We start from the raw sequence: 10,848 nt of genomic DNA on the forward strand, positions 1-10,848 counted from the left end.
CTTTGTTTTTAAATGATTGCCTTTCTTCCCTGCTTTTTACTTATTGTACCTATGTCATCCAAGATTGTTTGATACTGTATAAGTATTTTTGTTTTATACTTGCAATAAAAAAAATGAAAAAGAAAAAAACCCAACTTTGCTTCAGCAGTCTGGAGTAGCAACTGCACAACACATATCCACATATAGCTGCTGCAGAGATTTGTTTAAATTCCCATTTGTTGAGTGTGCAGAGTGGCAACATTTTCATAAATAAATGGATTGTCAAAACTCAGCAAGCCGTGTGGTTATCATGTAAAAAGCCTGCTCTGCTGTCACACGCAACAGGGGTTAAAATAACAAGCTGCGTCATAGTTTCACGACGACAGCCGTTGTTTATGAAGCTACTCGGTACCAGCAAACAGAGTGCACAAGAACTGCTCTGCTTTCTGTTTTTAACTTCGGACAGTGTTAACATTACGATATGTGTGCACTGTAAATGCTTGTTTCTCTTCAGAGGTGACGCAAATGTTGTGCGCCGTGCTGAGTCTCTCTAGGAGGATACGCGAATATTTGGCCAGGTAACGTAAACAAAAGTTTAATGGCATAGCACATATATTAGCAATAAAAATATTTATCGTCTTAATTTTATTATACTTGTGCAGACTAATGTTATAAGCGTATGAACGTCTTTGTATCTTCAGCGTTGGACGTTGTACAGTATATTGGCGGGTTAGCTGCTAATATCCCTTAGCAATGTGTATGTGACAGATTACTTATGTTTTTGGCGACGGACAGTTTCATGCGATTACCATTTTTTGTGTTTAGTGCATTACATTTTTTTGCAAATAAAAGTAATATGATAAGTGGCTGTGCAAGAGGCACATGCACACTTTTAATCTAATTAGCCTCTGTAAAAGTATGCTGCTAAAAGTTCGTGTTGGTGGATTAAGTTATGATCGAGTTAACTAACTGCTACTTCGCCTATGGCAGGCTAAACAACAGCTAGGCATAAAGCACCTACATAAATGTAAAATGTCTTGTTCTTAACTTTAACGCTTAAGGATCTAACGTTAACGTCAGTTTTGTTAGCTTACTTCCTGTAACTAACCACTGACTTTTATTGCATCCTGTCAGACGTTTAGCCACATGTCCAGTAACAAGTCGAGATGAATGTATGGAAACTATTGGCAATGTTTTTGTCATTACGACTACTGTGCATGTTTTTGAAAATATTAAAATACTTCTATATTATGGAGAACTTGCCACACCTATTCATCTGATGTCATGTTACAGATATCTGTCATCCACATGGGAATGGGGGACATGAAGACACCAGATTTTGATGACCTACTGGCAGCTTTTGACATTCCAGATATTGATACAAATGAAGCTATTCAGTCCGATAATGATGGGAATCATAATGAACCAAGTGGTGTTACCGGAAAGGAGAGAAGTGGCAGTCCAAGCCTAAGACCAATTGTTCCACCAGAAAGCCTGGACGATGCTCCTTTAGCTTCTCATAATGACCCCCCTGTGGTCAGCGTGATTGTCAAGAACAGCGTACTTCCTGATCGATATACAGAAGCAGATGTTGATGACAAAATGGAAGGGAATGAGACTGGAGGTGTTGACAGATCTCCACAGCGGAGTGACGATGGCTTGGTGCCTTTAGATCCATTATCTATCTATAATGGACTCAAGGTTGTCTCGGGTGGGAATACAGAACCTCCTCCAACACCCTCTTTAACCCACATGCCACCCAATAGACAACTTTGGTCTGTCTCCGCCTCTAAAGTTAACAGTGATGGTACCGAGGACAACCAGGATGGCTCTTGTTCTAAACTATCTGATAGCACTTTCTCTCAATTTCAGTCTTTAACCCCATCGGCTCCCCCCATCTTATCTTCACATTTAATCGATCCAAGCAAACTTGATGGTGAAGAGGCACAGCATTCAATTATGGCCTCAGCACAACCTTTAAATGGCACTTTGAGGGCGGGAGTCCGACGGCACTTATCTGAGGATGAAGAATCTGAGCCAGACCTTGGCAGCCCTCCACTCATTATACAGGAGAGCCCAGATTCCCAGCGGTGCTCAGCTCCCAAGGTTCCCCGCAGGCACCAGTCTCCTCTAAATGTATTTCAACCCCAGTCTCCCTCTTCCCCAGCCTTACCAATAAGTAACACTCAAACAGAGGAGACAGCACCCTTTATCCACCATTCAGCACTACTTCAAAGCAATCTCAGCGAGAACTCTGTGAAAAATTCACGACTTTCTGAAGAAAAAGACCTGGAGCACATAATCGAGGAGAGAGATTCTCCTGAGAGCCCTGAGCCGGAAATCCCGTCCTGCCCTCAAATGAGCTCCGTTTCAGAAAAACCTCAGGTTCATACGTCTGTTTCCTCAAATCTGCAGGGAATAAAAGAGTCGGGACAAAGTAGGGAAACTTCTGCACCTACAGATCAAGTTGTTGAGGAGGAGCAAGAGAAGAGCGACCATCACATTAACATCAAGAATGATGGAGTTGAAGAAGCAAATGCAAAAGCAAAGTTAAAATCCACTAATACTGTAGTAGATTCTGTTTCTGACTCCAGGATGACACCATCGAAGCCTCTCAAAGTCAGAATCAAGACTGTCAAAACCCCTACTGGCAACATTACACGTACTGTATCTAATGTGGGCCCCAAAGGAGCACCAGCTGGGGGCTCCAAGGGTCCTGATGGCTCTAAAGTTTCAACAGGGGTTCGTAAACCAGTCCAGAGGCTTCAAAAATCCAGTGCTGTTTCTCAGGCAATGCCAATGTTGCCTGTGTCCACCCTCCAAGATGCCAGCACAGCTATGTTATTTGCAGCTAGCAGGGCACAGAATAATATGGCTGCCACTCTCTCCGCCACTGCGGTCAACATCACCAAAACGTCAACCCTGCCCTCCGTCTCAACTCTATCTGCATCCTCATCCATGACAGGGATGAACATTCGCTCCTTGGGACAGAAAATGATGAATGGGAACACTGGGACAGCTAAACCAGCGTCCATCGTAAACAGTCCGGGAGCTGTAATTTCACGCAGCCAGTCTAGCTTAGTTGAAGCCTTCAACAAAATCCTAAACAGCAAGAATCCATTGCCAAGTTATCAGCCGGACCTCTCCACCCCTCCTCCACCAGAATGGGGTCTTCGATTGCCCTCCAACGGATACCGCTGCCTGGAGTGCGGGGATGCTTTCGCCTTGGAGCGCAGCTTGGCACGACATTATGATCGACGCTCTATGAGGATTGAAGTGACCTGTAACCACTGCTCCAAACGACTTGCTTTCTTTAATAAGTGTAGCCTGCTGCTTCATGCACGAGAGCATAAGGAGAAAGGTCTGGTTATGCAATGTTCACACTTGGTCATGAGTCCTGTCAGTGTGGAGCAGATGATCGGCCAACAGGATACTGTACCTATAGGTGAGGAGCTGCATGTGTGTGGGGTTGTCTTCTGTCTGTGTCAATGAGTGTGTCTTATAGAGGAATTATTGTATTGCTCAGTGGTGGAGCATTGGGTTTGCAGCGCTAGATGTCAGTACTAATGGAAAAACATTGTGCTCGGTACATCACACACTAGATCAGTAGGCAAAGAGTAGGCAGTCTTTTGTGGCTGTTTAAACAGCTTTTTCGACAACCTCTGAATGTGGCTGAAAGTGGATGAGCTCAAAAGGTTTTACACCCCAGTTACACCTGTATTGAGTGTTGTCCACTTGTGAACTGTTTGACCAAAACGCACCTTAATAGCAGGTGTAAACGGTGCTATAAAAGTGTCTCTGGTGTAGATAATTGACCACAATAATCTATAATGGTTTAGTTAATGTATATTGTCTTACACATGAAATTAATTTAAATAGCAATCCAATTACAGATCTGCTGAGTATGAGCATTTACGGTATGTTCATACTTGACATGGTTGGTTCGATTAAAACAAACTCTGGTGCGAGTGCTGAATTGGTGCGGTTCATTTGAGTAAATGTGTATGCTGCCACCTGAACTTTGGTGTGCACTAAACAAGCGGACCAAGGCCTGCTGAAAAGGTGGGTCTCGGTCCACTTCCAAACAAATTCGTGATTAACCTATAGCAGAATAATAGTTTTTGTTTACATGATATATGTGTGTGAACTGTGTATAATAATTATGTATATATAAAAATATGCACACATGCATGTATAATTTTAGGGAAAAAATATATATTTATATCTATATCCATGTGTGTGCATTTATCTATACAAAGTTATTATACACAGTTCACACACATATATCATGTAAACAAAAACTTTTATTCTGCTATAGGTAATTGCGATTAATCGTTATGCCTCCCTAAAACAGCCTCATTCACATTTAGTCTATTGAGCATACTGAAATTTAAAAAAAAAATGTTTTTAAAATGTTTATTGATTGTAAAATACCTTCATGAGCTCTAAGCTGTTAATAATACCTCCATATAAAGACTCATAAGCATGTTTACTCCAGCATGCAACGTTGTTGTGGATGATCAGAGTTGCGTCTCATAAAATGCGTCATCAAAGCCACTTGGGTGGTGACCTTATTCTTACGTATTAAGGTTTGTTATCATTAGGTTTGCTGATTAAATGCCAGTATGAACACTAAGGGGTGGTTTCCCGGACAGAGATTAGCTTAAACCAGGACTAGACCTTAGTTTGATTAGAAAATATAACTAGTTTTAACAAACATACCTTACTAAAAACATTACTTATGTTCATTTTGAGGCAAAACAAAGGGCACTTAATTTATTTTAAGATCAGTGCATGTTGTTTTCAGTTTGGACAGCTCTTACATTTTTTTTTAGTTTAGGACTAGTCTGATCCCTGTCTGGTAAACCACCACTAAGTGAACCAGGACTTAGTAAATTGTTTTCGTTTTTGGTATAAGCACGCCCTTACAGTACTCCTTCTCTGTTACAGGTTTGCTCTGTACATCTGCTTCAGGATCTTCTTTCTTGCCTGCTGTTAAAGAAAGTGATGTCCAACATTCACAGTCTTCTGATAACTGGTAAAAGCACACTGTCAGATCAGATGAAATTAACACACAGTCCGCTCTTCAGTACAGATTGATTCATAGATGTTTGAATTTAAAGTGTAGTAAAGCACACAAGCACTGCTAAATAAAGTAATATTTGGTGCACTGTTTTATTTATTTTAATAACTGATCGAAATGTTAATTTATCAGTAGCTAATAATGATTACAGTATATCAAAGCAAAGAATGCAAGAGAAGTTCTGTACAGGGTGTGAGTTGGTAATCTCGGTGCTCTTTGGATGCAAGGGAGAATTCAATTCAATATATAAAGAATCTCCAAGGCACTTGAATGAAATGGAAAAAGTTAAAAAGCCTTTATTTCACAAGGTTACACCCTGATGAAGGCTTGTAAGCCGCAAAGCGTACGTGTATTTGTCACCTGTTTCTAAAAGATTAAGCCATGTGAAAAAAAAGTCTGTTTCTTTCAAGTGCCTTGGAGATTCTTTATTACAGTATAACCTGTTGTGAAATCTAATTTACTTTATTTGCAAATAACTTTTAATTTAAATCAATTTGTACATTTACATCTGAATTGTAATGAATCTACACAAAACCTGAACTCCAAATTGTAGCGATAATCCTCTTAATTTAATTATATTTATTGAATATCCAATACAGTGTGGATGCTGTAACCTGTTAACATAGGTGCTAAAATAAATCTTCTCTGCCTAATGAAATGAATGTAAACTGTGAATGTTTAAGAGATTAAGATGCTAACTGGTATGTTAATTGTTCTCAGCTGTCCAGAGTGTCTGAGTCCATTCAAAGGGAAAGCTGAAATAGCAGCACACTTCCAAGAGGTCGAGTCTGGTGGCACTGACACAGTAAGTGTATGGAGGAGAGACGGTGTGAATGTGTGTAATGTGTAATCCAGGGATGCCCAGCCAGTTAATCACAAAACCATTTACAGATTTTCCAGTGATGTGGTGTTGGATTAGTTATATCCGTGTCCTAGTCCTCCATGTTAAATATTGATCACTGTCTGCAGTGTTGCCAGAAGTGTTCTCCTCCGATGCCTCTCTGGAATCCGTGCAGTGCTGCGGCACACCGCCGGTTACATCAGCAGCTGCCTCCGCTGGTCTGCCCTGAATGCGGTGTCACATGTCAGCCTAACAACTTCAACACACACCTGAATCAATTTTGCATGCACTACTCACGTCGCCTCGGATACAGGTATCCCCACATATCTCAAAGCTCAACTGGTACCGCATGAGGCTAGCAACGTCAAGGTTATATGTTTGATTTTTTTTGTATTCGTTGCAGATGTGCCTGCTGTCACTTGGTGTTTGGAGGTGTGAATTGTCTAAATGCTGTGAAGACTCATATGCAGACGGCTCACTGTGAAGTCTTCCATAAATGCCCCTCTTGCCCCATGGCTTTTAAATCTGCCGCTGGTGCTGGAAGCCACTGCATCAGCCAGCATCCTGAACTTCCCGAGACAGCCAGGGAATCCAAGTAGGTGTAAACATGATGTTTGTGGGTCACCAGTGTTGGGAAGGCTGCTTTAAAATTGTAGCATGACGGGTTACAAGGTGCTAATCAGTTAGTAGTAAAATTAACTCTTTAAAAAAGTAAACTACAAAAAAGTAGGAGCATTCAAGCTTTTATGGGTTTAATAGTTTATAAATTATTGAGTTACATGCACATAGCCCAGATGCAAAACCTTCTAAGTGCATCTGACATGTTTTCTTGGCTCTTATGTTTGGGTTCAGGCTCTTATGTTTGGGTTCAGTAATTTTAAGCTTTTTCAGTAAGGTTATTTATTGTTTTATTTAGGTTTTGTTAATTAAATGTAAAATGTTTAAAATTTTAACTTTACCAATTTCATTGGTATTTAACAAATTTGACACTTTGCTGCAAAACCCATGCAAGTTGCAAAGTGCATGCAGATTTTTTGGACAATACATGGCAAATGGTTGCAAAATCACTAAAGATGCAACTAAAAACCCTACAAGTGCAAATGAGAAAAGTCAGAATGTAAAAATGAATAAAATTTCATCACACATTAGGGGGCGCTGTGATCCATGTCACTGCCACCCTTGTGTTGTATTCAGGTCCAAGCAGATTTAAATCATAGGTATTTAATAAACGTATGATACATGTCGAGCATTTGGTCAATATCATTCTCATTTTTGACAGAGGTGGCATTTAGTGGTTTTTGCATCTACACTCCTCATATGTTTACTTCCTAACACTGGTGTACGTGAATCCTGATTCTTCATTATAAGTGTTTGCATAAACTTCTGAGCTACAACTAACAATTTTTCTCAACAGGGAGATCTATAAATGCGTGATGTGTCGGACGGTTTTCACCCAGAAAGCATTGCTCACCGTTCACTTTGACACCCACTTAGCCAAGCAGAAGATGCACGTCTTTAAGTGTCCTGACTGTAACAAGCTCTTCACACAGAGAAGTTCACTTCTCGAGCACATCAAGGTTACAACTTCATTCAGCTTACACAAATATTGCTTCCATTCATTGACAAAAAAATTTAAATGTCTGATCTTCCCATAATGTGTCTCCAGGTTTCTCACAGGGCTTCTAGCATTCAACAATGTGACGTATCGGTGCAGAGGACTTTGGTGAAAATGGATAGCTCTGATGGAGAGGAGTGGGGACGGGACGAACATGAGGACAGAGAAGGACTGATGAAAGAGGGGAAGAACTCCACTGCTACAGATGTCCAGGGCTGGAGCTGCTCAAAGTGTCAGACGCGCTACACGGAGAAAGAAAACTACATCACGCATATGTCTGAGCAGCATGGCAAGGTCAGTGCATCATCAGAAATCTCATTGCTGTAGTTTTTGCAGCTGTAAAATATTTACTTTAATGGATTTGTGCTTTCCGATTGAAGGAGCTGAAGAAGTTTCCATGCACTCTTTGTGAACGCTCCTTCTCTTCATCTTCGAGTTTAAGACGTCACATTCGTGTCAAACACAAAGGCATTAAAAGAGCTTTTTATTGCCAGTAAGTATATCATACTGTATTTATGGTGGGCTTTAAATGTATCCTAAAAAGCACCTAAAATTGTGTGTGACCTTGTTAAGACTGTGCACAGGTGGGAAGAGGAGTTTTAGTAGTAAGCTGATTCTTGAGAAACATATGCAAGCTCAGCACAGTGGAGACAGAGGAGCAGCCACCCAGGTGAGAACTCAATTAATCATTTATTTCCTTTCAAACATTAACTATTTTTATTCTTTCTAACATCTGTGAAGTATGTATCTGTGCTGCCTCTAATAAAGCCATCTCAGTAGACAGGATGTACTGCTACACTGGCTGTGTCTGAAATCCCAAAATTTGCTGCCCTGTCTCTTTTAGGCAGCACGTCATGTAAATGATCCCGCTGACAGCTCTTCGGAACAGGATGGTGGTCCTAGCACTTTGGGCAGGGCTTCAATCGATGCAGACAGCCGATTGGCTGAGGCTCCAGGAGAGGAGCAGGAAGACGCAGGATTTCGCTGCACGCCTTGTGGATTTTCTACAGAAGACAAGGAGGAGTTTCTACAGCATATCGCTTGTCACCGTGGTGACGGAGGCAGCGCTTTTCAGTGTCAGCAGTGCGGGGCATGTTTTGCATCCGCCTCCTCCCTGAGCAGGCATCTCTTTATCAGCCATCGCGTGCGTGACGTCCCCTCCGACCGCGCCGAGGTGTCTCCTGGCGATGGATCGACTCCTGGGAACGTGGCATCTGACCATGCTGTTGTACCGGGGTCCCCAGGGTCACCATCGAGTACGGGGGGGTCACAGGCAGAAGATGGTGAAGGTAAGCACACCTGTAAGGTGTGTGGACGTTACTTTAACAAACCTGCTGATCTAAACACACACTTTAGAACTCACGGCATGGCCTTCATCACCACATGCAAAACAGACAAACCAGCATAGAAAAGAATAGACCGGGGATAAATAGATGGGGGAATTTTTTTTTTTTTAATGTTGTCACATTATTTTAATGACGATAAAGCGTGCCGTCCTCATCATAAATATAAAACTTAATTATTGTAATGTACTTTAATAATTTTTAATACTATAAAAAATGTGGATGGTGTTAACAAGTTTTTTGTCATTAAAGTAATTTGACAATGTTCAAAATTAGTGCTGCCTCACGATTAGTCGCGACTAGTCGTTTGCAGAATAAAAGTTTTTGTTTACATAATATATGTGGGTGAACTGTCTAAAATAATTATTAATAAATACACACATATAATAAATATATATGGAGCTGGGCATAGATTCATCTAGATTAATCTCTTACAAAATAAAAGTAATTTTTTGCATAATATATGAGTTTGTGCTGTACATCATGTATGTATTTAAGAAACATTTACATGTGTATATATATTTATTTATATTTTTATATATTCTATATTATATATAAAAATAAAAAACGATATATAAATAAAAAATTCTTAAATGTATATGTATGTGTGTGTGTTTAAATATACATAATATTAACATACAGCAAAAACTCACATATTATGCAATAAATACTTTTATTTTGTATGAGATTAATCTAGATGAATCTATTCCCAGCTCTAATATAAATATAAATATTTATTATATAAATACATTTTTTTCTTAAAATTATACATGAATGTGCGGGTATTTATATATTCATAAATACCGTATTATACACAGTGCACACACATATTGTCTAAACGGAAACATTTGGTCTGCGGGCGATTAGTTGCGACTAATCATGAGGCAGCACTATTAAAAATCCAAATTATCCTTTTAATTGGCTATTATATTTATGCAAATATATCTATATCTATATAAATATATTTTATAAATAAATCTTTGGGTGAAATGTGGTCTTGATGGACTCGTGAGATTTACCTGAGAAATACTATGGTAGAGATTATAAATACAGAGTCTGTAGACTATAAATAAATGTTTATCACAAGACATTAAACCTGTTAAACTACAAAATACACTGCATCAGGCAAAACATATTTGCAAGAATGTTTTACTTCAGTAACTCTAGTTGGTGAAGTAGAGGAGTGGTTGAGGAAAGGGCTAAGCCATAGACGCTGAAGATTCATGTTTTTCTGAACGAATGTATTTAGATAGTCATAAACTTGTTTACCAGCCCTGCTATATTCATGTGCCTACTGATTCAATTTTGCAAACAAATAATTGTACAGTCTATTTTCTTGAATTTAAAAAAATGCAGCTTGTTATAAATACAATACTGTAATGACTAACAGTTTAGCACAGCCAAATGCTTATGAATCAGGTGATTTCTTTTATATCATTATTTTTGTATGTTAGATATTTGTAATTTTTTATCTGTTTCCACAGAGGCATTACATCAGGAAACTTGCTAAATTGTAAAGGTGAGCTTTAGAATGAAATAAGTGCCTTCTTAATTTAGTTGGGATTCATTTTACTTCTCACAGGCCTGCAGAAATTTACAATATGTTCATTAATTTGGATGAAATCTGTATTGTGTGTATGTGTGTGTGCGCGTGTGTAAGAGTTGGAAGAGCATGAAAACAGAGAAAATGGAAAAAGTTATGATATTATGTTTTATTGTTGACTTTCTTTTCATTTTAAAGATGATTAATATAATTTTGTTTTACTCTTGCCTTGTTTTGCTGTCTCAAATTTATTGTGAGATAATAAAGAAAAACTGTAGCGCCTGAACGATTAGTTTGTTTCTTATATGTTAGGTACTCCATATACATAAAAATTTTAAATAGATCAAAAACTTTTATAAAAAAAAAGTAGTTTTAAAATGTTGAACAGTACCTGCTGTTTTGTTACAAACTTCAAATCCATTTAGAAAATTGCAAGAAAATGTT

At 39.0% G+C, this 10,848-nt stretch overlaps 1 protein-coding gene across 2 annotated transcripts; it reads left to right on the forward strand.

Moving 5' to 3' along the window:
• The first annotated feature begins 303 nt into the window (after window positions 1-303).
• znf687a (zinc finger protein 687a) lies at window positions 304-10,690 on the forward strand. 2 transcript variants are annotated; one of them, XM_073872073.1, is made up of 12 exons: window positions 304-557; window positions 1,273-3,424; window positions 4,930-5,017; window positions 5,783-5,867; window positions 6,032-6,216; window positions 6,307-6,498; window positions 7,318-7,480; window positions 7,570-7,812; window positions 7,899-8,011; window positions 8,092-8,188; window positions 8,363-8,807; window positions 10,346-10,690. In XM_073872073.1, exons 2-12 carry the CDS (start codon window positions 1,288-1,290, stop codon window positions 10,369-10,371), a joined length of 3,774 nt encoding a protein of 1,257 aa, XP_073728174.1. In that variant the 5' UTR covers window positions 304-557; window positions 1,273-1,287; the 3' UTR covers window positions 10,372-10,690. The 2 variants fall into 2 exon arrangements, with proteins under 2 accessions (XP_073728174.1, XP_055065887.2); XM_055209912.2 differs by lacking the exon at window positions 10,346-10,690 and having other exon boundaries at window positions 8,363-9,050.
• The last annotated feature ends 158 nt before the right edge of the window (window positions 10,691-10,848 follow it).

The sequence above is a fragment of the Misgurnus anguillicaudatus genome, chromosome 10, assembly GCF_027580225.2.
Source record: "Misgurnus anguillicaudatus chromosome 10, ASM2758022v2, whole genome shotgun sequence".
NCBI classification, from domain to species: Eukaryota; Metazoa; Chordata; class Actinopteri; order Cypriniformes; family Cobitidae; genus Misgurnus; species Misgurnus anguillicaudatus.

Coding starts and splice junctions, on each gene's coding strand:
- znf687a (XM_055209912.2), top strand. CDS start 1,288: ATGGGAATGGGGGACATGAAGACACCAGATTTTGATGACCTACTGGCA. Junction 5,018..5,782: donor TCACAGTCTTCTGATAACTG/GTAAAAGCACAC, acceptor AATTGTTCTCAG/CTGTCCAGAGTGTCTGAGTC. Junction 8,189..8,362: donor ACAGAGGAGCAGCCACCCAG/GTGAGAACTCAA, acceptor TGTCTCTTTTAG/GCAGCACGTCATGTAAATGA.